Raw genomic sequence first — 27,399 nt, forward strand, 5'->3', positions numbered from 1 at the left:
GGGCACAATCTAATCAACATGATTGGACTTGAGAAGGCCAGACATGGGTGCTAGACCCTAGAGAGCACTCTGGCAGATGATTTTTAGCGACGTGACTGTATCTTCAAATTGGGGGGGAAGGAGGGAGTAAGTGTGACTGTCACTGAATTCAGAAGCATCACCCTAGGGAGATTACTTCTAGCTCACAGAATTCTCCAGTGTACACTCAAGCATTTTCTATGGCCTATGCAAAACAATTCCTTGACAACAAATTACCCAAACTACTACACTTAATATTTTATTTAACATATTAAACAACCACTTCTAGAACAGCCTCCATAGCAGGGCATAGAACAGTCGAAGCAGTGATTCCAGCATAGGAATCTATAATTTCAAAAGATCAGATCTCCATCTTGTCAAGTCACCTATTCAGTGTTCAAGATGACTAAACAGGCAGCCCCACCCTGCTAATAGTGGATGGACTAGAGAGATGCCAGAACAATATGGGCACGGCCATGCCCTTGGTATAGCATCTCGGTCCTCAAACAAAGCAGAAAGCAGCCATTGCCCCTCTTTGCTGTCCCCCCCAACTCCCTGGACAGGCCAAGAGCTAGTTGTGGACAAATTCCCAGAAACTGGTTCCAAAGCTATAGTGGAAGGCTTAGTATGTGGCTTCTGATCTCAGTGGTTCAGAATCTTCAGCCTGAGGTGACTCTCCCAGAGCCTTGCTCACAGCAACCATCTCAGCACCTCTTGGCAGCATTCAGCGGCATTTCAAATTTGCCTCTGTAGCTAAAGCATGTCTCTTTCACATACCAGCCATCTGCACCCATGCAGAACAGCTGCTTACACTAGCCCTGGAGTCCTCAGGGCCTTTTATAGTTCTGTACCCAGAAAGGATGGAGGAAGCAGAAAATACTTGTCACGCATCCTGGCCAGCTGTTGTGAAGTCCATTAGGAACTCAGTCCTAGATGAAACCTTTTCTCCAAAGAGCAGTGGATGGCAATCAGGCAAGGATCAAGACTCAGACAGTCGCTTCTGAATTTCAGCCACAAGATTTTCCCGTTTAATGGCCACCTGAAACATAAGGGAACCTTCATGTGACAAACTAGAAAGTGACAGTACTAGTTCCTTAGCCACTGTTTTTCCAGATTCATTTTATCTCCATTTGCTCCCATTATTCATACAACCAGGAGGGAGTAATGTGGGCTTCAAGCTGACTTGGAGAATGTATAGTCTTAAGACTAAAGGGAATCAAACACCTGATCTATGTCTATTTTGTTGATTACTCACAAAACACCCATTCAGATTTCACTTTTCCTTCTTCTGCCCACCCAGCCAACACTCACTGGCTGCAATGGTTATTTGAGGTGGATTTTCATTCATTTCTATCACTATTAACCCTGAAGATAATTTCTCAGCCAAAAAAAAATTTTTTTTTAAAGACTCTTGGAAAGGTAGAAAAACTTAGTCCCTTCTATTTCTGCCTGCCCCCACTCACCTCCTCTCTGCTGGCCACTGAACGGAGTTTGATGACCCCTTCCTTCAGTTCTTGTTCACCAATAATGACCACCAGTGGAATGCCCATGTTCTCACAATAGTGTAGTTGGGTTAATAGTTTAGGGTTGTTCTTGTATAGCATCTCTGTCTGAAAAGGGTCAAGAGAGAATAAGGGACTTAGAAGTGACCATAGCACACAAACCCCAGGAACATGTATTTCCAAGGAAGCAAGAAATAAGTGGGTAGCCCTCATACCCTAAGAAGCCACTTTAGTGGCTAGACAAAAAAGGTCTTGCATTCTACCCTAGGCACAGGGAGAAATGGGCCTAGCTTCTCAATTCTACATATACCCAGATGGCTTAGATATCAGCTCCACTATACCTTGATCCCAGCATCCCAAAGCTCTGCAATTAGCTTCAACCGTTCTTGGAGAAAGTTCTTCTGTGGTGTGGCCACAAATACTTGGGTCTCTGTGGTTCGTACCTTCTCACCAAAAGACTAATAAATTGAGAGAGAATAAAGTAAAACTAATAAAAAAAAAGTCCTTTGCATCAGCAATTCCAAAAAGGAAGACAAAAAGAAGCATCAGAAACTGTCCAACTGCATCCCAGAAACAGGAGTGTTTTTAGACCTCCAGTCCCACCTCACCCCTACCTAGGACCTACCTTCATCCTCTGCTCTACAATGTAGAAGATTCGCTCTACTCCAATGCTGAGCCCCACACACGGTACCATGTGGCCCTTGGGGTCAAACATGCCCACCAGCCCGTCATAGCGTCCACCAGCAGCCACACTGCCCACGCTCAGAGGCTGCTCTCCTTCAGCCTGAACTGGGCTCTGTAGCAGCACTGCTTCATAGATCACTCCTGTATAGTAGTTTAGGCCCCGAGCCAGGCTTAGGTCAAAGGAGACCTGAGGGAATAAGGCTATAGTTAATCTCAGACTAGACTCAGAATGCTGACAACCCCAGAATAGAGCTTGATGACCTCAACAGGAGGTCCACTCCCAACTCAGCTTACCTTCTCAGCAATTCCTAATAAAGTCAGATATTCAAATAGCAGCTTCAGGTCCTCCAAGCCCTCTAGGGCCTTCTTGTTCTGGGATAGTCTGAGATCCTGGAACATTTGCTCTACCAGAGACACGCCACCTGTGGAGAACAGTAGGGAAAAATAAGGTCTGTAATGTTCATCCAGATGTGTTTCATCCAAATTTATTCCTAATGTGCTCTAGTTAGTCATCCTCATTTTCTTAAAAAAAAAAAAAGATGATGATCCTGTCTCATATGACCAGACCCTCCTCCTCTGCCTCTACCTCTGCCATATGAAGACACAAAGTGGTTACACTAAGTAAACGGAAAATTAAATTCAGGTCAGGCTGTGGAGCTTAGCACATCTACGGAAGGGAGCTGTTTCAGAGATATAGGTTGAACACGTCACCCTCAGCCTGGTTCTATCACAGCTCTGAAAACCCCCTTACCATGACATTGGACATAGTCCCCAATTCGATCAGCCACCTCAGGAGCCAGGCCTTTCTTTGCCACCATCTCATGTCTCACATCTTTCCAACACATCTGCATAAACACCCAAACATTAGTCCAGCCCCAAAATCTTTCTTCCTCTAACTGGAAAAGGACATCTCGCTTTCATTCAGTATGTATGTCACAAGTAGCTAATAATATACTGCGTCAAGTCAGAGGCAGCTTAAGAAATCCAGCCACAATCCCCCCTGTACAACACAACTTAGATCTTGCTTCAGAATGTATCCTTACCTTCCTCGCATAAATAGATCATTTCCAGCCACCATCTCCTTATTTTTCTCTAGTGGTATGGATTTGAGGGCAAGGTAGAAACCCAGATAGGGTCTACTAAAGCATTTCTTCTTTGTTACCTTGTCTAGTTTGTCTATCGAGGAGCAGATGGCACGGAACTTGCTTTCAGGAACACCACAAATGGCAAAAATTCCATCCACAATCCGCCGGTCATTAACCTGTGAACTCAATGTAAGCAACCCAAGTGCTCTGTCAATGCCCTTTCCCTCAATAGCAGTCCCTATTCTCCTGACTCATAAAAGGGATAGAAAGGAAATCTCACAGGAATTATAAATCTATTCACATATGTATGTGTGTGTGTGTGTGTGTGTGTATATATATAATGTACATATGAAATGTAATAGCTGTGCTAAGGAAGTTCTAGAGCTGCAGGCTTAAAGGCTAGAGTCACCTATGTTTTGGGATTTGTATAAACAGCAACAGGCCAAAGCTAGACTTCTCCCCCAGTCCTCAGCCCTGGCCTCACCTTAATGAGAAAGTCCCCCAGCTGCAACCCACTTAGAATTTCACACATGATCTTCAAACATTCTGCATCAGGGATCATAGGGTCAAACTGACCAGCAATGTCAAAATCCTACAGCAAAAAAAAAAAGACAAGAAAAAAAACCTCCACCTATCAGCCAATTCGCAGGTTGTAGCCCCTAGAACTATCAAACTGTGCTGCCCCCCATCAGGTCACTTACACACTGGCAGAACTCCCTATAGCGGCCTTGGACTATGGTTGGGCTCTCCCGCCGCCACACCTTTCCAACATGATAGCGTTTCATCTTCTTCACTTTATTCATGGCCAGATAGCGAGCAAAAGGGACCTTACATAAATAGGTTAAGAAAGAAGGATACTGCATCCAAAGCTTAGGCCCGGTATTAGGCATAAGCCTAATATTACTATCAGACATTAATATTAATTTAATATTAATGAATAATTGGTAATGATTATTCATTAATATTAATATTAAACATTAGGGAGAACTGGGCCTCTATCAATTGGATCTCATCCACTAGGATGAGAACTAGGACCTTCTCTGTCTTGTATCCCACTATCCCCTAGACCTAGCAGTACTTGCCATTCAATATATATTGAATGGTGTCAAGTGAAGGAATTTCACCTAGCAAAACTGAAATTTCAGGAAAAAGCAAAGGAAGCAGAGAAAGAAATGCCCAAGAACTTCAGGTATGGGCCATTCTCTCCCACTCAGGTTAATTCCCAACCCTCTCAAAATAGTCAAGCTTCAGAACCTAGATTTGCTTACAACTTCTAAGCCATTGTTTCTGATACTGTAGGACAAGGGCCACATGCATCTTACTTACCTAGGATACCTGTTTAAAATGCAGATTGTTGAACTCCACTCCAGCTACAGAATTAAGAATTTCTGGGGCTAGGGCCAGGAATCTGTGTTTCTGCAAGCTTCCCCAAGGAATTCTGATACACATTAAAATGACAGGGCTCCAGACTACGCTCTGCTGGCAGAATTGCCTTCTAGGAAAAACTGGAAGTAAAGGCTGCTGCCAGTGGACTCATAGGGTCCCAGAGTCACTCTCCTCCCTTTTGTCAGAAAAAGCCCTCTGAATTTGGAAAGAGACAGGTTAGGCTCCAGTACTAAGAAGGATACAGTAAGGTCATAGCGAAGAGACAACAGCTCTCCACCTTGATCCTTCAGATCATAGATGAGCCCAGACTCCTCTCCATACTTCTCAGCAAGCATTTCCTGTAGTGGTAAAACAGAAAGAGCCACAGGTCAAAGAATGACTCCAGAACAAAGACAAGAAGCCCTCTGGAACACTAAAGGCAGGTGAAGAAATGGGAGTTCTAGGACACTCTTTCTTCTTCCCCTACCGTTAGTTCAAATGCTGGGGTATCCAACGTCTTTGCTCCATGACGTTTAAAGCAGCTGACAACCACATCAAGAATTTTCTCCCTCACAACCATCTGCTGGGGACTAAGATCCCTAGTGCCCTGGAAACCAAAAACAGCCACAGTGAAAACAAAAACAAAAAACAAGCCCATTTAAAACAGAGCGTTAAACTACACCTATAATCTAAGGTCTGGAGCTGAAATTTCTTGAGTTCAGACAACTGAGCCTCACCCAGTATCTCAACAGTAGAAAAGTTTTGGTTTTGTTTTTTAATTTAGTTTAAGAGGACATTAAAAGGGGTCAGAGAGTCAAGAAAAGCAGAGATCAGTCCTCCAAGGCACTCTAATGGAACAGTGGGCAAAGAGCATTACCTTTGGGGTCTTGATAATAAAATTTGGTTTCTCTGGATGTGATTTCATTTGGGATGTTAACACTGCCTCCGCAACCTGGCAAAAGAAGAAATGTGATATGTAGCTCCTCTGGACACTGGCCAGACCTGTGGCATCTTTGACCTTGTGGACCACCAACCTGCAAAGACCCTTGATTTTGAACAAAGGAAGCCTGAGCATCATTTTACCTACTGCAGTCTCAGCCCCTCACCTCAAGAACCCATGTTGTATCTACAATTGTACATGTAATATATATGATGTCAGGTGTTCACCACACAAGCTTTTTCACCGTATTTGGAATTTTTAAATATCTAAAAATGTTTAAGCACCTGAGAACAATGAAGACACAGAACAAGCCACCACTACCAACCATCTAAGGGTAAAGACTAGTATGATCTTCTCTAGTTCTCAATTCCTACTCAAATGGTGAAAATAAGAATTTTTAATAAGGTAGCACTGGTTATCACACTTGGAGACAGGAAAACTGTAACTTGAAGACAGGAGAAAATCAGCCCCCACACATGCAAGCCTCTGTAATAAAAAGGAATGGACAGATCCCCGGATCAGCCAGCCACCAAAAAAAAAAAAGGAATGGATTTCATTATCAAACTAATAAACCCAGACTGGTAGGATGCTGAAAATTAATAGAAAGATCTAAGCCCTGCTATAAGAGGATATTAGGATCTTTCTGAAACAGGGCAAAACAGAATCATTGACTTTATTACCAGCAGGCTGTATACCCTTCCAGAAATAGATGTGTGATTATGGCATACTATGGCGATTCTTTCCCCCAAGAGAAGTCCAAGTTTAAGTCCACAATCACTCATCTGCTATTCGAAAATCCAAAAATCTCTGAAAACTGAAAATGTTTTTTGAGATTCACTTTGAGGTAAATCCTAATGTGAACTCATGGCCTTTAGTCTACTTATGGTCTTTAGTCATCTCATTCAGTGGGAATATTCATATATTTTGCTTAAGAAATATTACTGTATTTGACTCCAAGAGTTTCAGATAAAAGAGTGTGGATCTGTATTAAAATACTGCCTTACTTTGTATCCACAGAAGTCCTTGAACCTTGCAGTCTCCTTTTTCTCAACTGTAAAATGGAAATTAAAACCCCAAGATTGCTCTAAGGATTTTAAGACAAAGGATTCAAGACGCTTAGTTCAGTGCCGGTATATAGGGGGAACTCAAATGAAAACAGACTGTAATACTACTATAATACTACAGACCACGAGTCCATGCTTTGAGACCTAGAGGCCCTGCCCCGACAGACCGGAGTTATCTCAGTCTGGCTCACCTGGCTATGACAACTGACCGCCCCAGTGCACGCAGCGCGGGGAGGTCGCAGGAGTTGGCTGAGCAGCGCAGCCCAGGTCCTCCTGGGCAGAAGTCCGAGCTGGGGCATTGTGCGGCAGGACGCCGGCTTTCCGTGATAGGTGCCAAAGGCCTGGGAACGAGGCAGGCCCGACCCCAAGAAGGATGCAAGGAGCCGTGCAGGCAAAGCCCGAGCCCCACGAAAGTACTGAGCGTTTATACACCTCAGAAGTCCTGTAGGCTATGCTCCGGTCCTGCCAAGCTCCCTTAGCAGCCGGGTTTGACACTTCCGGTAGGGACCGGAAGTGGCGTTTGTGCCCAGAGGAGACTCTCTAGGCATGCGGGCCAGCGACTCGATAGCCGGAAGTATTCCGAGCTGGGGCTGAGGACGCTAAGGCACCTTCAGACAGTTCTCATCTCCAGTTGGCAGCCGGGATGGCTGAGCGTGCTGCGCTGGAGGAGCTGGTGCGACTTCAGGGAGAGCGTGTGCGGGGCCTCAAACAGCAGAAGGCTAGCGCAGAGCAGGTGCGACCTAGGCGGCAGGGGAGGAGCCAAGGGAAAGCCAGAGAGGACATAAAGGGCTGGTGGAGAGGAAGATGGGCTGGGTGGGGAGGTAGCCGGGTTGAGTCCGGAGAGAAGCAAAGCTAGGCCTGGACAGAGAGATCTGCCCCAGAACCTGATGAGGGAGTGATATTGAATGAATGGCGGGGGAGGAAGAAAAAGTGACTGATAGATAGCCCAGCGCCTTCTTTCTCTCCACAGATCGAGGAGGAGGTGGCAAAACTCCTGAAATTGAAAGCACAGCTGGGCCCTGATGAAAGCAAACAGAAGTTTGTGCTTAAAACCCCCAAGGTAATAGTATTTCTTTAAGGAGCCTCTGAGAAGGTCCCTAATTCCACTCGCAAGGGCGCATATGTGTGCTTCCTCGAACCAGGTCATTGAGGCGGTTCTGGAATGCTGCAGAGGACGTGACAGTTACTCTGGGCGCTGGGCTGGATTGGAGTCTACCTGAGTCATTCTGGGATGGTAAAGTGTTGGCAGAAACTAGGCCAGCTTAGTGCTCAGGGCAGTAAGCCTACTGCTGCTACTCCTTTCATTCAGTAAATATTGAGTACTTACTATGGCCCTAGCACTGTACCAAGCACTGAGTATACCATGGTGGACAATATGGCCTGCCCTCATGGAGCTGTTCCACTGAAGGAGACAGACTTAGGACAAATAATCCCACACAAGAATATGTAATTACAAATTGTGATAAGCGATATAAATAAATTAACAAGGATGCTCAGGAGAACTGGGGAGTCTGAGAAAGCCTCACTTTCTCAGAAGTGAGAAAGATATAGAAGTAATATATTAACTGACCTAGTGGGTGAGTGGGAGATAGCTGGGGAAAAGGTGTGAGAAAGATAGGTCCAGGCGGAGTATGGAAAGAAACCCTGAAGCAGGAAAGAACTTTGGTAGTTTCCAGGAACTAGAAAAAGACATACATGGCTAGAACCAAATGGAGAGAGAGAGTAGAGTGGAATGAGATTGGAGATTCTTAGCTCATCCTCCAGGATTTCAGGTTAAATGCCACACTTTCTGTAAGTTTTATAAACAAAACTACTTGGCCCTTCATCTGGGTTCCCTTGGCACTACATACATATTCCTGTTAGTGAACCGACTTGTATTAGTTATTCATGTGGTTTATTTACCCTAAGAAGCTGAGACTGGGTGCCTGGAAACGAATAGGTAGAGCTGGCTCTCCATATCAGCGTGTTCTGTATCCACAGATTCAACCAACCGAGGTTCGAAAATATTCAGGAAAAAAAAAATACAACAATAATAAATAATACAAATATAAAATACAGTGTAATAACTATTTACGTAGTATTTACATAGTATTTGGTATTATAAGTAATCTAGAGATGATTTAAAGTATATGGGAGGATATGTGTAGGTTATATGCAAATACTATGCCATTTTATATAAGGGACTTTTAAAAACTCTTTATGTGTTAGAGAATCATACTGAAGTATTTATGGATTAAATGATATGATATCTGGGATTTATTTTAAAATACTGCAGATAAAATGTCAAGGTTTCAATGAAATAAGAATAGCAAACATTAATGGTTGTTGATGTGGGGTAATGGATACGTGGTGATCTATAATACTGTTCTCTATATTGTGTCTTTGAAAATTTCCATAACATGGGCTGGCCCATGGCTCTCTTGGGAGAGTGTGATGTTGATAACACCAAGGCCATAGATTTGGATCCCTATATAGGGATGGCTGGTTAGCTCATTTGAGAGAGCGTGGTGCTGACTACACCAAGTCAAGAGTTAAGATCCCCTTGCCAGTCATCTTTAAAAAATAAAAATAAAGAAAATTTCCATAACATAGTGTTAAAAGAAAATAAGCTTATGTTGAAGAGTTAATATCCACTTTAGTTTGTTGAAACACATTTTTTCACATGTGATTCATATTATCAGAAAACGCAGTATGGTAGGTACAAGATTCTTTCAATGGGTCTTGCTGGTCAAAATCATTTTTGTAATAATACTAAGACCTTATTTGCCTTTTTCACTGTGTTAACATTTGCACTGAGGGTGCAAAAGCACTGGTGATTAGAATTGCTGGCGCCTTAGCTCGAATCAAGACAGTGGCACTGAACTGTACTAATAGCCAGTATGTTCTATACTACCATGCACTCACAGTAAAAAAAAAAAAATAATAATAATAATAATCGGTTTCACTTAATATCCTTGATAAAACAGTAAAAATCATTGATTTTACTGAGTCTCAACCCTTGCGTACACTCTTTTTTAATATTCGCTATGATGAAAAAGAAAGTACACATAAAGCACTTCTGCTGCATTCCGAGGTAGAGAAAATGCTTATGCCATTGTAGAGTTGAGCTGAATAGCTACTTTTCTCACAGAACACCTTTTTAATTTGAAAGAACTGAAAGACAAATTATGGTTTTTCAGACTTGAATATTTGGCAGACATTTTCTCAAAAATGAACAAAGTGGGTCTTGTCACCTCAAGGAAAACATCTGATAGTACTTGTTGCCAGTGATAAAATTCAAGTGTTTTCAAGTGAAAATTAGAATTTTAGAAATCTTGTATCTTCTACCATGAGCTTCACAGCTTCCCAACACTTAAAGACTTCCCTGATGAGATCTGTGGTGATACTGACAAATACAGTTTTCTGATACTGTATAATGAAGTGTGTTGACATTTGGAAGATCTGTATAACTGTTATCAATGATTATTTTCAAAATGATCACTGTTTGAAGTTATAAAATCACACATGGGTAAAAGATCCTTTCAAAGTACAAGATACAGTAATGGATTTTTTTTTATTGTGGTAAAATATATATTAACAAAATTTACCATTTTAATGATTTTTAAGTGTACAGTTCAGGAGCATGAAATACATTCATCCTGTTGTATAGCCATCATACTGTCCATCCCCAGAACTTTTTCATCATCCCAAACTGAAATTCTGTACAATAACTCCTCACTCTACCCTCCCGCTAGCCCTGGTGACTACTATCCTACTTTCTGTCTCTATGAATTTGACTATTCTATGTACCTTACATAAGTGAGAGACTAAAGGATTTTAATCAACAGGATGAAAAGTTCATTGATGGCTTTCAGATTACACATTGCAACCAATCTTTAAGAATTACTACTTGTTCGATTTGGTGTATTATCAAAGAATATACAGTTAGCTGAAAAGCATATTAAAATACTCTTCCTTTCACAACTATATATTTGTGTAGGTTTAGATTTTATTCATATACTTCAGCACAACATATCACAACAAATTGAATACAAAATGCTATCTTCTATTAAGCCAGACATTAAAGATTTGCAAAGATGTAAATCAATGCCACTCTCCTAAGGTTTTTTGTTTTGGAGATTAGTTACATTTTCCTAAAATATTTGTGTTAACATGTAATGGATTTATTATTATTTGTTAAATAAATTAGTAAATATTTTAATTTTTTGCAGTTTTAGTTTCTAATACAGTATGTATTGATAGGTATAATCCATTTTGGGGTCCTTAATACATAGTAAGAGTGGAAAGAGGTCCTGAGACCAACTGCTACTTTGGAGTAGGGTGTAAAAGCCCAGACTAGAAGCTCTGACCTGGAAGGAGAACAGAATTCTAGTCCCAATTGCCACAAACTAGCTGAATGGCCTTAAGTAATGAATTAATTTATCAACATGTTGTAATTCATCTATAAAATGTATCTGCCCAGCCTACATCATAGGGCTGTTACCAGAAAGAAATTAGAGAACAAATAGTACTAATAAGGATTTAAAAGTAAAATTATATTGGAAGAGAAAAGTTGTTTGTAAAATTTGGAATTCAAATAGTTGAGCTGGTTTGAGTTGGTTATGTGCCTGTCATCAGGTAGGTGTTCTTTAATTCAGCAGGGAAATGTTGTTTTCCCAGAAAGAGTTTTTAGAAGAATTGCTTCAGAATTCTAGAAAATAGAACCAAGCTAAAAATGGAATGGAATTTAGAAAGGCTGATAGCAAAGGGTATGAGAATAGGGAGTTGTTTGTACGCGTTTTACAACTCAGTGGCCTGTAGGAAAATCTAAGTTTGGGGCAGGATTTGCTTTTCTCATTGTTGAGATCATCCTTTTATATTTCCAGAATTTATTGTACTTTGATTTTAAATCTCATCCCTGATTCTTTGGCTGATTTTGACTCCAAGGGCACAAGAGACTACAGTCCCCGGCAGATGGCAGTTCGGGAGAAGGTGTTTGATGTAATCATCCGTTGCTTTAAGCGCCATGGTGCAGAAGTAATTGATACACCTGTGTTTGAACTAAAGGTGAGGGATGGGTAAGGAGTAACACACATTTGCATGGTGGAAGAGTGGGTATATGAATAGCAAAGAGGTTGACAAGAGAGTGAGGGCCCAAAGGCCCCAGTCATATTGTGGACACAGACCAGTATTTTCTCTAATGAGAAGGGGGACAGGATTGGCTTGGAGGGAGAGGCTCTGCCTTTTATTTATCTTGATTGTGTCCGGCAGCTTCCAAACGAGACCCCTTAGGAGTGGAAGTTGTTCTGGATCCTGTCTACATTGAATTGCATGGCACCTGTACTTGAGATATTTTCTAGATATGTGCAAACCATGTGTATATAAAGTATAAATATGCAACTAGTCTTCTACTAATGGACATTGAGGTTGTTCTAGTTCTTTGCTATTAAAAACCAAATTGCATCACTCCCTGCTTAAACCCCAGTGATTCCCATTGCACTTATAATACAATCCAAACTCTTTATTCAGGTCTACAAAGCTCTAGATGATCAGGCCACTGCCTTTCTCACCTCATCCCATGCTATTCCTCTTACTCACTGTTATTCTGTTCATCTTTTTATTCCTGGAACATATTAAATATGTTTCTACATCACAGATTTTGTTCCTGCTCTTCTATTTTCCTGAACTCCCTTTTCCCCAGCTCTTTGCATTTTAGATTAAATTAGAGACTGCAGATTTTAATTTTGGATCTCAGCTAAAAATGTCATTCCTCAAATAATCCTCTCCAGCTACCTTGTGTAAAGTAGCCCTTGTCCTTCTATCACATCTCCATTTTATCTCCCTTAAAGTAGCTATGATTATCTAAAATTATCTGTTAATTTGTTTTTTTGCATTAATGTAGTACCTGTTTCTTCTCATTATTGTAGAAGATCCTTGTGGGCATGGACTGCCTTTGTCTTGTTCATTGATGTATACTCAATGCTTAGAACGATGTCTACTAATGGTGGGCTTTTATCTGCAGGGTAAATTCATGTAAATAGAACTGCTGGGTCAGAAGATTGTACCCATTTATATTTTTACCAGCTGTGTTAGTTTTGCTAAGCTTGCCATAACGAAGTACCATAGACTGGGTGGCCTAACAACAGAAGTTTATTTTCTCATAGTTCTCGGGGCTAGAAGTCTGAGATAAGGTATTGACAGGGGCAGTTCCTTCTGAGGGCCACGAGGGAAGCATCTGTTCTAGGCCTCTCTCCATGACTTGTAGATGACCATCTTCTCCTGTTGTCTTTACATCATCTTCTTTCTGTGTCCAAATTTTCTCTTCTTATAAGGACACCAGTTATATTGGATTAGGGCCCATCCAGTTGAACTCATTTTAGTTTAATTACCTCTTCAAAAACCATATCTCCAAGTATAGTCACATTCTGAGGTTACAAGGGGTTAGGACTTCAATGTATGGATTGGGGGGAGGGGGGACACAATTCAGCCCATAATACCAACCAGTGTATGAGAGTTTTCTGATTCTACACACTGGAAATTTTCAGGCTTTTTAATCTTTGCCAGTCTGGTAAGTGAAATATGTTATCACCTGTTAAAGACATCACAGGGCAAGGATGGCTATGAAAGCCTTAAGACATTCTCAGTTTTGGCTTTTGACATTGTTCAAAACTCTGGTCTAATAACCCACTGCTAGGAGTTTATCCTCGAGAAAAATATTCAAAAAAAGAAAAAGCTATGTACCCAAATATTCTTATTGGAATGATACAGAAATTTTTTTTTAATTGGAATAACTTAAACATCTAGCAATATAACATTAGGAAGGAAGTCAATACAGAGCTTCTCACTAGAATATTATACATCTCTTAAAAATAATACTTCAGCTCTGTCACAAAATGAAAATGTGATAAGCAGAAAATCAACACAAAATTGATATTTCCTTTTAATTATAACAACATCAAATACATAAACATTAGGATAAAGAGCAGAGGGAAATGTAAACAAGTTGAAATCAGTCATGTTAGAGTGGTGGGTTTTTGTTTTCAAAACTTCCTTTTAAGTTATTAGATTTATTGTTGTGACCACATATCTTTATGTTTTCTCCAGGAAACACTGACTGGAAAGTATGGGGAAGACTCTAAGCTTATCTATGACCTGAAGGACCAGGGCGGAGAGTTGCTGTCCCTTCGCTATGACCTCACTGTATCTTTCTAAACTTGGGCTCTTGAGACTTTGGATGGATTGGCCCTCACTGGGCTGGGACTATTTTTACCCTCAGGTTTAGGGACAGGCATACTTAAGTAGATCAACTATGAGGCCTTTGGCAATTAGGGAACTTAACTTCTCTAAACCAGGAGTGGGACTTTGGCTTAACAGAGCACAGCCTCAGAAATCTTCTGAATCCTAAGTGACACCTCAGCCCAGTTCCATCTCTACAACAATCCCATGGCTCCAGAATATCTCTCCCCTAACCTGTCCAGTGGACAAAGTTCTCCTTAATTGACCAACTTCACATTTCCTTTATCTCCACGCTACGCAGAGAATCATCTTCTTAGAGATACCACATGAGGCCCTTTTTCTGTTCCTTGGCCAATCTGTCCAGCCCCCTACCATGCCCAGCATAGTTTAGAAAAGAAACTACCAAAGAGAATTGAGCTTTAATCTTTTTGAGACTTCAGCTGCCCCTTTTGTTTTTTGTTTTTTTTCCTTTTTGTCTTTTTTCGTGACCGGCAATGGATCGCAACCCTCAGTGTCGCACCTGTACCGGACTGGGACCGGCCACGGGATCGCAACCCTCGGTGTTGGTCCTGCCCCTCGCTCAGCCAGTGAGCAGCCGGTCTGTATGTGGGATCCGAACCCTCGGCGGCAGCGCCACCGCACTTCCCAAGCGGCGCACTATAGCAGTACGCCACCGGGCCGGCCCTGGCTGCCCCTTTTGGTAGCACATTTAATTCATTCTGATGTTTAGAAATACTGTAAATTTTATGGGCGGTGGTTTTACGCACACAGGGTGGGTTTAGATGCCAGCTTCTGTTGGTGGTGATAATCAACTTCCAGACAGTGACAGGAAGGGCTTTCTCCTTAACTCTTTGTCATCAGGTTCCTTTTGCTCGATATTTGGCAATGAATAAACTGACCAACATTAAACGCTACCACATAGCAAAGGTGTACCGGCGGGATAACCCAGCCATGACCCGTGGCCGATATCGGGAATTCTACCAGTGTGTAAGTGTTAGGAAACCGAGTGGCTGGATGGGTAACTCAAATACTCCACCCAGCCAGAAGAATCTGTCGAGTACTAATGGTGTCCTGAGCAAACTGGATATCCCAGATAACAGTTTAAGGTTTCTGTTGTATCAGATTTCACAATGGCCTTATGCGGAGGAGAGGAGAGGGATTAATCTCCCCATTTTACATATGGGTAAACTTGATAGCAGATGAAGAGATCACAGGGATAAGAAAGGCAAAGTCTGGACTAGAACCCTTGCTCAGTGCTCTTCATATTAAACCAGTGATAGGATCACAGAAGAGGATGAGGAGATTAGATTTGAGATACCAAATCATCCAGATTGAGGCAGGGCTTCTGGATGAATAGAGAAAATGGCTAAGGCCATATAATTGCCTCACATCAATAGGAGGAATTAAGGAAGAAGATGATGAAGTAAGTAATGAAGGAATAGCCTAATAGATGGAAAGAAAACCAGGACTAGTGAGAGGCCCAAGAATGCTGGGGTCTGAGCTGATGACCAGACATAGAGAATGAAGGAGAAGATCTGTGCTTCTGTGCAAACAGGCCTTCACAGAGAGAGCAGAGATCCCAGGAGTCCCCTCTTAAGAAGGTTGGACCCCTAAGAACCTCTGGCTATCCTTCTGCCTGCAGGATTTTGACATTGCTGGGCAATTTGATCCCATGATCCCTGATGCAGAGTGCCTGAAGATCATGTGCGAGATCCTGAGTTCACTTCAGATAGGTGACTTCCTGGTCAAGGTAAAAGCTGAATGGGGTTGGGAAGGCAAACGTTGGCCTGGCCTCTCACAGGAGAAGGTCTTTATGCAGAGAAACCAGTACCCTAAGTGACCAAGGAGAGTCATGTAAAAGAAAGAGAATCCCTCCTCACTATGCCTTGGGTCCCCACAGGTAAATGATCGGCGAATTCTAGATGGAATGTTTGCCATCTGTGGTGTTCCTGATAGCAAGTTCCGTACCATCTGCTCCTCAGTGGACAAACTAGACAAGGTAACGACCCAGTCACCTGACTCTTCTTTTCCGAGATCCCACCCTGCCTTGAGCAATGGAAAACAAGATTAGGAGAGCGAGGTGCCTGCCTCTATACCCACCAGAGGAAGATTAGCTCCAGGATGTAGGTTGAAAGGCAGCTACTGCTCCAAAACTGCTCCCCAAGGAGAGTTCACACTTGCTGTGTTGTGCTGAAGCTGCCCAGGGTTCCCTGACTGGTGTCTGTCTGCCCAGGTGTCCTGGGAGGAAGTGAAGAGTGAGATGGTGAGAGAGAAAGGCCTTGCACCCGAGGTGGCTGACCACATTGGGGACTACGTCCAGCAGCATGGTAAGGAGCAGATCCCAGCCTCCCCAGCAGCCATCCCAACTTTTCAACCATTCAGAAAGTTAAAACTGTGTGTGTGTGTGTGTGTGTAAGTGGACCCCCTCCTTTTTTCTCCTGGTCTCACTCACAAATCTGTCTCCCCAGGTGGGGTGTCCCTGGTGGAACAGCTGCTCCAAGACCCTAAACTTTCCCAAAATAAGCTGGCCTTGGAGGGGCTAGGAGACCTGAAGCTGCTATTTGAGTACCTGACCCTGTTTGGCATTGATGACAAGGTGAGTCAAGTTGGGGATGAGAGCCCTGGCTGAGCTCTGGGGCTTCAGGTCCCTGATCCTAATCTGGTGCTGAACATGCCCTTGTCTCCACAGATCTCCTTTGACCTGAGCCTTGCTCGAGGGCTGGACTACTATACTGGAGTGATCTATGAAGCAGTGCTGCTACAGACCCCTGCCCAGGCCGGGGAAGAGCCCCTGGGTGTGGGCAGTGTGGCCGCTGGAGGGCGCTATGATGGGCTGGTGGGCATGTTTGACCCCAAAGGGCGCAAGGTGCCATGTGTGGGGCTCAGTATTGGGGTAGAGCGGATCTTCTCCATAGTGGAGCAGAGACTGGAGGTAGGTCCTAGGGGGTGGGTAGAAGGCAGTCTGGGCAGGTGGTGGTACCCAAGCTATCTTTGATATCCAAGGGAGCAAGAGCTGCTTTGGGCAAGGAGCACCTCAGTGAAACGGAGAAGAGATCGTTGTCCTTCACAGATTCTGACCCAACATTATAGGCCAGTTTTATGGATCTTTGATCTGTCTTTTGCACTAAATCTCTGCTCTGGGTCCCTACTTTCCCCTCGGGCTGTCAGAAATCTAGGCTTGTGTATCCAAAACCCAGATCTTCCTCATGATATAGAATACTTAACATTTTACTGCCATATGCCAGGCACTATGCTTGGTGCTTTCATGCATTATCTAATATATCTCTTGCAACAGCTCTCTGAGAGTAGATACTTTTATTATTTGCATTTTTCAGATGAGGGCACTAGAGCATTATAGATCAAATAATTTGCTCAAGGTCATGAAACATGGAAGTGGCAGATTCAAAAATTTGAATGCAGGCAATCTAACTCCAAACTCTTGCTCCTAACCACCCTGTAATATTGTCTCTAAGTGAGAAGCATGTGTCCAAGGCCCTGGGATCACTCAGATGGCTGGCTGCCTTGACCCTAGCACCTAGAGTAACACCAAGGAAGTTCCTCATGGCCGTAAGCCCTCCTTTGTTTCTGCTGCTCTTAAATGGGTGGTTGCATTTCATCCTCTGGGGAATGCTCTGGCAACCTTCCCACTGCTCCTATCCCTTTTCTCTAGGGTGGAAACCATCCATGCTTCCCAGTTGAAGTCATTGTTCCAATAGGTATCTTATGTTGTAAGAACTATGAAAATAGTTTTTCAGGGCTGGCCGGTTAGCTCAGTTGGTTAGAGCATGGTGTTATAACACCAAGGTCAAGGGTTCAAGATCCCTATCCCAGCCAGCCGCCAAAAAAAATTTTTTTTTGAATAGTTTTTCAGAAAAACACGAGGGGCAGCAGTAGCATTCTCACTAACCCCGATCCACACCCCTAATCCACACATACTCTGGGTTGTGCCCTGTATCTGAAGTATGAAAGGCATAGTCTCATGAACAGATAATAAGTAAGGACTAGAACTGCCAGAGGTGATTTGATTGCCAGGGGTGGGCTCATAGTACAGATTGAGTATCCCTTATCTGAAATGCTTGGGACCAGTAGCATTTCAGATTTCATTTTTCAGATTTTGGAATATTTTCAGAATACATATTGGTTCATCATCATGTCGGCACCCAAAAAGCTTCAGATTTTGGAGCATTTTGGATTTCAGATTTTTGGATTAGGGATGCTTAATCTGTACTACTTCTGTGTGGATGTTCTCATGGCCCCTTAGATGGTGATGAACCTGAAGTTACTGTAAATAAACTACCTTTGCCCTTGCCCTAGATTACTTATTCTGGCAAGTCATGTGTACATTTCTTATACGGTATATTCTAAGAGCTACCTTATGCCCTGTTGCTAGATGGGAAGACTGGGCCCCTGCCCTGGTGGAGCTCACTGAGTTGGGCCTGGTCTCTAAAAATCCTGACTAGAGCTTGCTCTGTTTGTTCCTTGAAATTGTTAGCCCAGCTCTCTGACTCCTATCTGCGTCTTCCCCAGGCTTTGGAAGAAAAGATAAGAACCACAGAAACACAGGTGCTTGTGGCATCTGCACAGAAGAAGCTGCTGGAGGAGAGACTGAAGCTTGTCTCAGAGCTGTGGGATGCTGGGATTAAGGTACAGGAGGCACACCCCAGGTGGCAGCTAACTTGGGAGTTCTGGGCACAAACTAAATAAAAGCTCACCCATAGTGACTCCTGCCATAATTTTTTGGGGTGGAACTAAGAATAAAGAGCCAGCTTGGGCTCCCAGGAGGTTGTCCCTGAGGACAGGAGAAGCCAGCCTTCATCTTCTGCCCTGGTCCCCTGCAGGCCGAGCTGCTCTACAAGAAGAACCCAAAGTTACTGAACCAGTTGCAGTACTGTGAGGAGGCAGGCATCCCACTGGTGGCCATCATCGGCGAGCAGGAGCTCAAGGACGGTGTCATCAAGCTCCGTTCAGTGGCTAGCAGGGAAGAGGTGAGGGGGCATGCAGGAAGGCTAAGGGACAAGGAATATATGCCATGTAGGCAAGCCCATGCCCATTTAAGACCTGAGCAAACCCCTGGCATTCATATTAGTACCAACTTGTAAAGGACATAGGGCTTATGTGTTAACCATAAAGGTTTTTTTAGTATATGTGCTGCAGAAGCGAGCACAAGCTATAAGGGTTACTGTGGTCGTGGTAGGGTAAGATCTCCATCCCCACATATACCCTACATCTTTCTGGCTTCCCTAAGAGGCACTGTCTATCCTGAGGAGTATGATTGAGTTCCTGCTGCCATCTGAGCCAAGCCTGATGACTAGAGGAAGGAGTAGGTACTCAGGGAGCAATGGAGTAGAAGCTGCTCATACCATCTTCTTCCTCCATCCTGGCCAGGTGGACGTCCAAAGAGAAGACCTTGTGGAGGAAATCAAAAGGAGAACAAGCCAGCCTCTCTGCATCTGCTGAACTGAGCAAACTGTCAGGAAAGAAAGTGGGACTGGCACTATTTGAGGCTAAGACAGAGAACTCTGCATATGTACTTCAACAGCGTTGTGCCTTCCTGTTTCAGCAGGCCGACCTGAAAAGTAGTCAGAACAGAGACTTTTATTATGATGATTGTTATTGGTTCACTGGCAAAAATGGCCAGGTACTACTCTATTTCCCATAGGAGGCCCTAGGAGCTTAGTCTCGTCTGTGCCTCTGGGCTACAGGGACCGGACCCCAGATGGAACAGATGCCTCCCCAAAACCAATCGCCAAAGGTCCAATAAAATGCCTCAACCACTGGAGCCTGCCTGTGTCACTAATGCCTAGTCCTGCCTTCCTGTCAGAGCCTGAGCCTCCCATTCAGACCATTTTAGGGATGGAAAAGTGAGAAAGACTTACAGTATGCCCCACGGACCCTTCCTCATGGTGAGGAACCTCCCTGAAGTTCATGAGCCACTCGGGAAGCTGCCAGGCGACTCGCTGCTAGACTACTTGTAGTTTTCACCTGAGAGTCCGACGCCGCGCGGCGCACGTGCGGTGGATAGCTCCACCCCCTCGGGGGGCGGGGTCGTGCTCAGAGCCAACGAGAGCTTGCGGGGTGGAGGGGTAGGGAAGTTTCCAGACTGCGGATAGGGAGGAAGTTATAAAGGGGGTGCAGGCAGCCAGCGGGAGAGCCATGCAGTCTAAGCGGGAGTGTGAGGTAAGTGGCTGGCTTTTTGGCCCCCACCCGAGCGGCGGGGGGCTGCTACATGGACTACAACACCACAGGAGAGGTTGGGGAGGGCTCGGTGATCCGCCATTCCAACCTGCCTTTTCCCTCTCAGCTATGGTGTGAGAAGGTGAATCCAGAGAACAAGGCGGCGTTGGAGGCGTGGGTCAGGGAGACAGGCATCCGCCTGGTACAGGTGAACGGGCAGAGGAAGTATGGCGGGCCACCCCCAGGTACGGTAGCCCCAGTCCCCACGCCTGCCTACTCCATCCTTGACGGCCTCGCAAACCTCCCTTGGGGGGAGGGGCCTGCCCCCGGCGCCACAGTCAGAAACATCGAACTACCCGGATTTACACCCCCAAGCAGGAAATCTGTCTGTGGTTCCCATCCACCCGCCCCATCGAGGAATGGAGCTAGTCTTAAGGTTCCCCTACTGACTCTGCCAGCCCCGTTGTTAGTTCAGTCACCTAGATATCCAATGTCCCGAGGTGCGGGTGCTGTAACCATTTCACAGACGTTTGCTCACAGGGTGCTCTCCCGCGTTGAGTTCCTTGGGCCCCAAACTCGGAACCATCGGGGTGGATGACGCTTCCCCTCCTTACCCTATCCACCAGGCTGGGTAGGCAGTCCGCCGCCAGCGGGGTCGGAGGTGTTTATCGGGCGGCTGCCCCAGGACGTCTACGAGCACCAGCTGATCCCACTATTCCAGCGCGTGGGCCGCCTCTACGAGTTCCGCCTGATGATGACCTTCAGCGGCCTAAACCGCGGCTTCGCCTACGCCCGCTACAGCTCGCGGCGCGGCGCGCAGGCCGCCATCGCCACGCTGCACAACCACCCGCTGCGGCCCTCCTGCCCGCTGCTCGTGTGCCGCAGCACCGAGAAGAGCGAGCTGAGCGTGGATGGGTTGCCGCCGGACGTGAGCCGCCGTGCGCTGTTGCTCGCGCTGCAGCCTCTGGGCCCTGACCTGCAGGAGGCGCTGCTGCTGCCCAGCCCCGGGCCGGTGCCCGCGCAGATCGCGCTGCTCAAGTTCAGCTCGCACCGCGCCGCAGCCATGGCCAAAAAGGCCCTGGTGGAAGGTAGGGTGGAAGCTGCGGGGGGGCTGCTGGTTGGGGCCAAACAGGTTCTGCCAGGCACTTTACATAGGCGTTAAAGTCACAAAATCTTAGGACCAAGCATGCCTGAGTTTCCGACCTTACACTATTTGAGCTGAGAGCCACTTACCTAAACTTAACTCTTAGCGTGCATTATTTCCTGCCTTAATCCTCAACATTCCAATGAAAAATAGAGATGAGAATGTTATAAGAGAAACTGACTTGGCCAAGGAAGTCCAACTGAGCCTATCTGTTATCTACCATAGAACCTGCTTTCTCAAGACAGCTGTGAGAAGTAACATAATGGGTTTAGGGCATTTAGCACATTTCATGATTCTTAGCAGGTATTCACAGTAAAGATCAGCTATTGTGATGGTTATGAAGTTGACAAAGCCTGCAATGACCAGTACTCTACAAGGAAACTTATGAAGGTAGCAGTTATTACCCCCCCTTTACAAATAAAGACAATGAAGCCTTATCTAGGCTTCGTAGTCTTCTCTTACCCAAGGTCACACCACCGTGAAATGGGAGGCTATAAATTAAACAGGCCTGTGTAACTACAAAGGGATCAGAGTCTTGGAGGCTTGGGCCCAGGGCTTAGACCTGCTCTTATCTCTTTTTCCTGCAGGGCAGTCACGCCTCTGTGGAGAGCAGGTGGCCGTGGAGTGGCTCAAGCCAGACCTGAAGCAGCGACTCCGCCAGAACCTTGTGGGTCCCTCACTGCGGTGCCTACAGCCGCAGGGCAGCCAATTGGCCTGGGCTAGGGACAGGCTAGGGTCACAAGGGGCTCGGGCTGCCCTCCAGCTGCTGTGCCAACAAATGAAGCTTGGCAGCCCAGTGTTCCTCACCAAGTGTTTGGGCACAGGACCTGCTGGCTGGCACCACTTCTGGTATCAGGTGGTGATCCCTGGTCATCCAGTGCCTTTCAGCGGCCTTATCTGGGTTGTGCTGGCCCCAGATGGGCAGGATGGGCATGAGGTAGCCAAGGATGCGGTGTCCGCACAGCTGCTGGAGGCACTGAGTGAGTCTGGGGCCAGCTTCTTGTGGTCTGCTGGGGCTGAGGCAGGTACCTTCGTTAAGCAGTGACCCCACTCTCTCTCCACAGGCAGCCTAATAAACAAGTAGGCAGAGCCTGTGTCAGTCTCCAGCCCAGCAGGCCTGGGTGGCCACTATCTGATCCCATTGGGGGAGGGGCAGGAGTCCTGCTGCATGTCTGACACAGCCCCCCTGCTTGGGCAGGGCCTCCTAGCACCTGGGGCAGCTCAGGTTTGGCTTATGTTGTGGTGAAGGACCTTGCCCTCCCCCTCCCAGCCCTGGGTCAGACCTGCCCCATGGTGACACCCATACCTACCTTTGTCCCCTCACCCCCCTTCCTCCCACAGCTTAGTATGAATCGTGGTTATTTTCTTGATTTCTTTTGGTTGGATTTTATTTGGAGGGTCAGCTGAACCAAAGGGTCAGAAATTCTGCCTTTATCCCCACTTCTTGGCATCTGGTTTTGGTTTATGTATAGTTTTGAGTTTTTCTATGCTGGTTGTATTTATATTAAACCCCTGGTTGGTGTACACATGTCTGTGCTGTCCTGCGCCAACTTAGGGTTTGTCTTACACTGGTAGAGTGAGCAGCCACTACAGGTGCTCTCATCAGTGCCTGGAGTCCTGGGCTTGTCTGCATCTTCTTAAGCTGCACAATAGAGTATTATAAATTCATATTCTCTCTGGTGATCCATCCCAGGAAGCAAGACTCATGCCTGGTGAGGAGCTGTCCTGACTCAGCTCATCCCTTCAGTCACTGTCATCCTCATTCTCCTCCTCTTCCTCCCGAGCTGTGGAGTCCTCACCCTCCTCCCTCAGTCCTGAGAAGAAGTCATCATTGCTCCACGCTTTGCTGCTCAGGGCCCGCAGTGGTCGTCCCTTCTTCTTGCGCCGTCGGTAATCATCCACCACCACAGCTCGCAGCTGGGCCATTTCCCAAAACTTGAGGCGCTGGTCATGGCCACTACTGGCCAGGAAGCGGCCACAGTGGGAGAGGGCCAGCTCTTCCACTGGCTGCCCAGCATGCTGGCCCACACTGCCCACCACACGGTTTGGCAGGATGTTCACAGCCCTGGACAGTGAAAGAACAGTGTTGGAGTACTGGCTAGCTGGGCCTCCCCTTCCTATGAGGGCTGTCTTGACTTCCCTCACCTGATGACTCCATCAGTGGAGCCAGTGCACAGCAGACTCTCAGTGACTGGAACCATGCAGTCAATGGATTCAGCTCTCAGGGCAAAGCGGTCACTTGTGGCCCCAAAGCCATTCCAGTTGAAGAGGTAGATGGTAGCTTCACTGGAGCCACAGGCCACCTTCTTCCCACACTGCCGGGAAGGGAAGGCAAACCATATCTTTGAGGCCACCTAGACCAAGCCTTTAGCACACACACCCCGCCATGCCACTATACTCAGCTGTACTTTCATGAGGGTGACAGTGGTCAGGTCCCCAGACTGAGGCTCTGAAAGTAGCTCAAACCGGCGTCGCTTGATGTTGAAGACGCCAAGGCAGCCATCCCCACTGTAGAAATGAGAACAGCAGGCTTAGCTGGAAGCTAACTTAGAGGAAGATATTTCACACAGGGAGGGGTGGGGAAGGGAGGCAACTCTGAGATTCTACCTGGCTGTCAGCAGCAGCTTCTTGGCTGGGTCCAGAGCCATGTCGGCGATGTACTCCTCATGCTGACGCATATCCATTAAGGGGCCCTCCTTCCGCTGATCCCAGAGCCGGACACCACCTGTGTCATCCCCAGTGGCCAGAACATTCTCATCCACCAGCAGCACACTGTTGATGGGGGCACTGGAGACACACACGCATTGATTACTTTTTGGAGTATCTTTGTTGTCCCAGTAGCCCCAGTCCTTACCCCTCACCTCCGTGCACATACACACAACTGGCTCCCCTTACCCATGAGCCTTGGAAATACGTCTTTCCAGTCGGCCCTGCTCCACATCTAGAAAGTGGATGGCTTTGTCCTTGGAGACAGTAACAAGTTCTGGAGGAAAAGGTGCTCAGGTCATGGTGCTACTCACTGCTCCTTTTCCACCACCACATTGCTGGCTGCCTTCCCCAGTACTCACTCTGCCCATCTTCAGAGAAGACCACAGCTCGGCAGGACTTGAGGTGGTGACCTGAGGACCAGAGCTCCTTGGTTTCTCCTTCCTGGCAAGAGTAGGAAAAACTGGGGAGAGAGGGAGGAGAGTGAATAACTCCAGACACCACCTCGGATGCATGGAGTGCAGAGACCACCTAGATAAGACCAAACTTCTCACCTACCTAGGAGTTCCTGCTTACACTTGGCACACCTCTAACCCCAAAGATTTTACCATCCCATTTCTCCACTTTCAGTGTACTTCAAATGTTACGGCTTATTTTCATTCAATATACATTAATTCAAGGTACATTTGCTCAGAACTTTTGTGACCTCACTCCATCCTGCCCCTCTTCACCATCCTTGAAAGCCCCAGACTAGGGAAAAATTGGGTCTGGACCACTGCAGAGGCACAGAAATATCTGTTAAATCAATGACATTAGATCAGCCCCAGAAGTTGGGAATGTAAAAAATCACCAAGGCAGGGGCTCTTGCCCTCCAGATCTGCAGAAGCTAGAGAAAGCCACAATTAATTACAGCACATTGTGACCACATGCTGAAAAAGAGGTAGGATCAAAATGGAGGTGGTGCAGAGGGACCAGCCTGTAAACTCGGCTTTTTTTTTTTGCTGCTAGCCAGTACAGGGATAGAACCCTGGACCTTGGTGTTATCAGCACCATGCTCTAACCAAGTGAGCTAACCAACCAGCCATGTAAACTCAGCTTTGAGGCAAGTACCAGTCTGGAGAATATCCCCAATGCCTACCTCAGAGAAAATCCTCAAAAAGGGCTGAATGAATAAATGCTTAACTGTCAGTGAGTTGCAGGCGGGCAGAACTGGGTCTACTCATTGCTTTCTCAGTGCCTAGCATGAAAAAGTTGTTTAATATTCACAGATTGAATACTTAGGAAGGAAGAAGAGAGCCCTGGAAAACTAAAGTGATGACATGTGAGTTGGATCATAAGGAATAAGTAAGAGCTCACTTGGCGGAGAACAAGGGGTAGAGATACTGGAGGCAGACATTGATGTCCCTTCTAGAGCAGAGACAAGGAATGAGGAGGGTTCAAGTGGCAAGAGAGGGGCATTGCTGAATCTGGAAAGATGGGCTGGACTGGGCTTGAGACTATGTAGGCCAAGCACAAGTCTCAATTTAATCTTCTGGGAAAAGGAACCTCTCTGGAATGGTCATAGAAGAAGTCAGAGGCCCACCAGAAGGCAGTGGCTGTGGAAGGGGAATGGGGAGACCCAAGGGGTGCCCTCCAGAACCTTTTCTGAGACTGAAAAAGAAACTGATAACAAACCAAAGCAATAAGAAGTCAGAGGCCCACCAGAAGGCAGTGGCTGTGGAAGGGGAATGGGGAGACCCCAGGGGTGCCCTCCAGAACCTTTTCTGAGACTGAAAAAGAAACTGATAACAAACCAAAGCAATGGGGGTTTGGAGGTGTACAGAAAAGTGGAGGTCTAGGTGACTCCCAAGTGTCTGGCACTGTAAATATGGACAGTATAGAAAGTAACCTATATTTGTTTAACTGCTCAGGCACTGTACTAAACACTGTCCCCCCTGCAGGGTAGGTATTATTATTCCCATTTTCAAAGATGAAAATGAATAACACCAAAGTCAGGGGTTCAGATCCCTTTACCCACCAGCAGCCCTCCCCCCCCCAAAAAAAAGATGAAAATGCAGAAGTTAACTTGCCTAAGGCCATTACAGTTAATGAGGGATTAAATTTTAAAGTTATCAAGTAAATCTGATAGCACAATTCTCCTGGTTAAAACCTTTAGTGGCTTTGCAATGCTTCCAGCCTCCATTATTTTTTCAAAATCAAACATGTATTGGGCACCTACCCTGGACTAGAGGAAGGAGATAAACCAGGGAATAAAACAGACTACAGATTACACTCCAGAACAGTGTTCTTCAAATTCCAGTCATAATCTATTAGAAAGTTGCAATCTGCACTGTGTATATGCATATGGGAATGATAGAATAAAATAAACCAGAAATTATCAGAGTGCATCACAAATAACATAAGAGGTATTTTTACTGTGGAGCGGAGCAAGGTAAAAAATCTGAAAAACATTTCTTTAATGGAGGAGGCAAGCATTCGAATAATTACACAAACGGATGTGTGTTTACAAATCATTATACCAGTGAAGTTTATGAAGGAAAAGTGCCATGCTTCCTAGAGCCATGGCAGTATCCACCAGGTAACCTAATTTAATCTGGGGCATGGAGGAAGAGGGAAGAGATGCTGAGAACTCAGGATAGTAGGTAAAAGTGAGGGAGAAAGAGTTTTCAAGGAAGAAGGAATAGGGTGTGCAAAGGAATTGAGGCTTCAAGATACATTTAAAAGATAAGGATGAGTGAGCACAGAAAGCAAAAGGAAGAACAGGCAAGGGCCAGATGGTAAGGACTTAAAAGCCGGATTAAGGAGATTTTACTAAATTCTAAAAGTAGGCCATTGGAGGGTTTTAATCAATGAAGGGACTGGTTGGATTCGTGTTTTTGAAAGATCGATTAAAGGGGCAAGAAGCAAAAGCAATAGGCCCGTTGAGACTGTTTCAGGTTCAATATAATAATTCAGTAGGAAATAACGGGGCCTTAGACCCCTTCTTGTCTTCTAATGTCGCTGGGCTCCGTCACGACAATGCCAGCTACTTTGTCCTCCTTTCTTTCAGTTCGTTCAACTTCTTTCAGTTTGTTCAACAGATTTGTGTGGTGACTTGTTTAAAGCCTAATGTTATTGGACGAACAGCGAGTCTTGCAAAATTCGTCTCCCTGCAACCTTCTCTCCTCCTTCCTCGTCCCAGCTCCATCCCTGGGGAGATTCCAGACTAGGAGCTCCTACGCCCCCACTCTCACCACGCCTCCGGCCCTGCCCCGCACTCACACGAACACGTCCCCGTCCACGTCCCCTGCTGCCAGGATGTCGCGGGCCGGATGGAGCGCCAGCCCACAGGCCGGCGCTTCCAGCAAGATGTCTTCGGGGGTGTCCCGGATCCGCGCCGGGGCTGCCATGGGGTCAGGGTCCTCCTCGTCACTCCCATCCTCTGCGGGCCTCTCCTCACACTTGCGGTCCATGCCAGGGAGGATTGTGAGGCGAGCTGCTGAAGGGCCGGCAGCCCGGGAAC

The 27,399-nt window shown here is 45.8% G+C and overlaps 4 protein-coding genes across 5 annotated transcripts; 2 read left to right on the forward strand and 2 right to left on the reverse strand.

The window, feature by feature from the left end:
• Nucleotides 1-251: 251 nt before the first annotated feature.
• Nucleotides 252-7,171, reverse strand: HARS2 (histidyl-tRNA synthetase 2, mitochondrial). Of its 2 annotated transcripts, XM_008585783.1 has the most exons (13): nt 6,850-7,171; nt 5,532-5,606; nt 5,142-5,261; nt 4,918-5,013; nt 3,991-4,116; nt 3,774-3,881; nt 3,367-3,465; nt 2,956-3,049; nt 2,499-2,626; nt 2,146-2,391; nt 1,862-1,978; nt 1,482-1,628; nt 252-1,057 (listed from the first exon to the last, which is right to left on the reverse strand). In XM_008585783.1, exons 1-13 carry the CDS (start codon nt 6,955-6,957, stop codon nt 998-1,000), a joined length of 1,524 nt encoding a protein of 507 aa, XP_008584005.1. In that variant the 5' UTR covers nt 6,958-7,171; the 3' UTR covers nt 252-997. The 2 variants fall into 2 exon arrangements, with proteins under 2 accessions (XP_008584005.1, XP_008584011.1); XM_008585789.1 differs by lacking the exon at nt 3,367-3,465 and having other exon boundaries at nt 6,850-6,964.
• On the forward strand, nt 6,879-19,652 carry HARS (histidyl-tRNA synthetase). The gene is made up of 13 exons (XM_008585774.1): nt 6,879-7,391; nt 7,629-7,718; nt 11,585-11,704; nt 13,742-13,837; nt 14,735-14,860; nt 15,516-15,623; nt 15,774-15,872; nt 16,107-16,200; nt 16,342-16,469; nt 16,563-16,805; nt 18,401-18,517; nt 18,712-18,858; nt 19,259-19,652. The coding sequence occupies exons 1-13, from the start codon at nt 7,302-7,304 to the stop codon at nt 19,328-19,330; spliced, it is 1,530 nt and encodes a 509-aa protein (XP_008583996.1). The 5' UTR covers nt 6,879-7,301; the 3' UTR covers nt 19,331-19,652.
• A 329-nt stretch (nt 19,653-19,981) lies between these two features.
• DND1 (DND microRNA-mediated repression inhibitor 1) lies at nt 19,982-22,715 on the forward strand. The gene is made up of 4 exons (XM_008585807.1): nt 19,982-20,050; nt 20,175-20,292; nt 20,674-21,135; nt 21,779-22,715. The coding sequence occupies exons 1-4, from the start codon at nt 20,027-20,029 to the stop codon at nt 22,234-22,236; spliced, it is 1,062 nt and encodes a 353-aa protein (XP_008584029.1). The 5' UTR covers nt 19,982-20,026; the 3' UTR covers nt 22,237-22,715.
• WDR55 (WD repeat domain 55) lies at nt 22,562-27,380 on the reverse strand. The gene is made up of 7 exons (XM_008585799.1): nt 27,159-27,380; nt 24,260-24,360; nt 24,087-24,174; nt 23,799-23,978; nt 23,600-23,699; nt 23,337-23,506; nt 22,562-23,256 (listed from the first exon to the last, which is right to left on the reverse strand). The coding sequence occupies exons 1-7, from the start codon at nt 27,347-27,349 to the stop codon at nt 22,935-22,937; spliced, it is 1,152 nt and encodes a 383-aa protein (XP_008584021.1). The 5' UTR covers nt 27,350-27,380; the 3' UTR covers nt 22,562-22,934.
• Between the last annotated feature and the right edge of the window lie 19 nt (nt 27,381-27,399).

The sequence above is a fragment of the Galeopterus variegatus genome, unplaced genomic scaffold (assembly GCF_000696425.1).
Source record: "Galeopterus variegatus unplaced genomic scaffold, G_variegatus-3.0.2 Scaffold107, whole genome shotgun sequence".
NCBI lineage: Eukaryota > Metazoa > Chordata > Mammalia > Dermoptera > Cynocephalidae > Galeopterus > Galeopterus variegatus.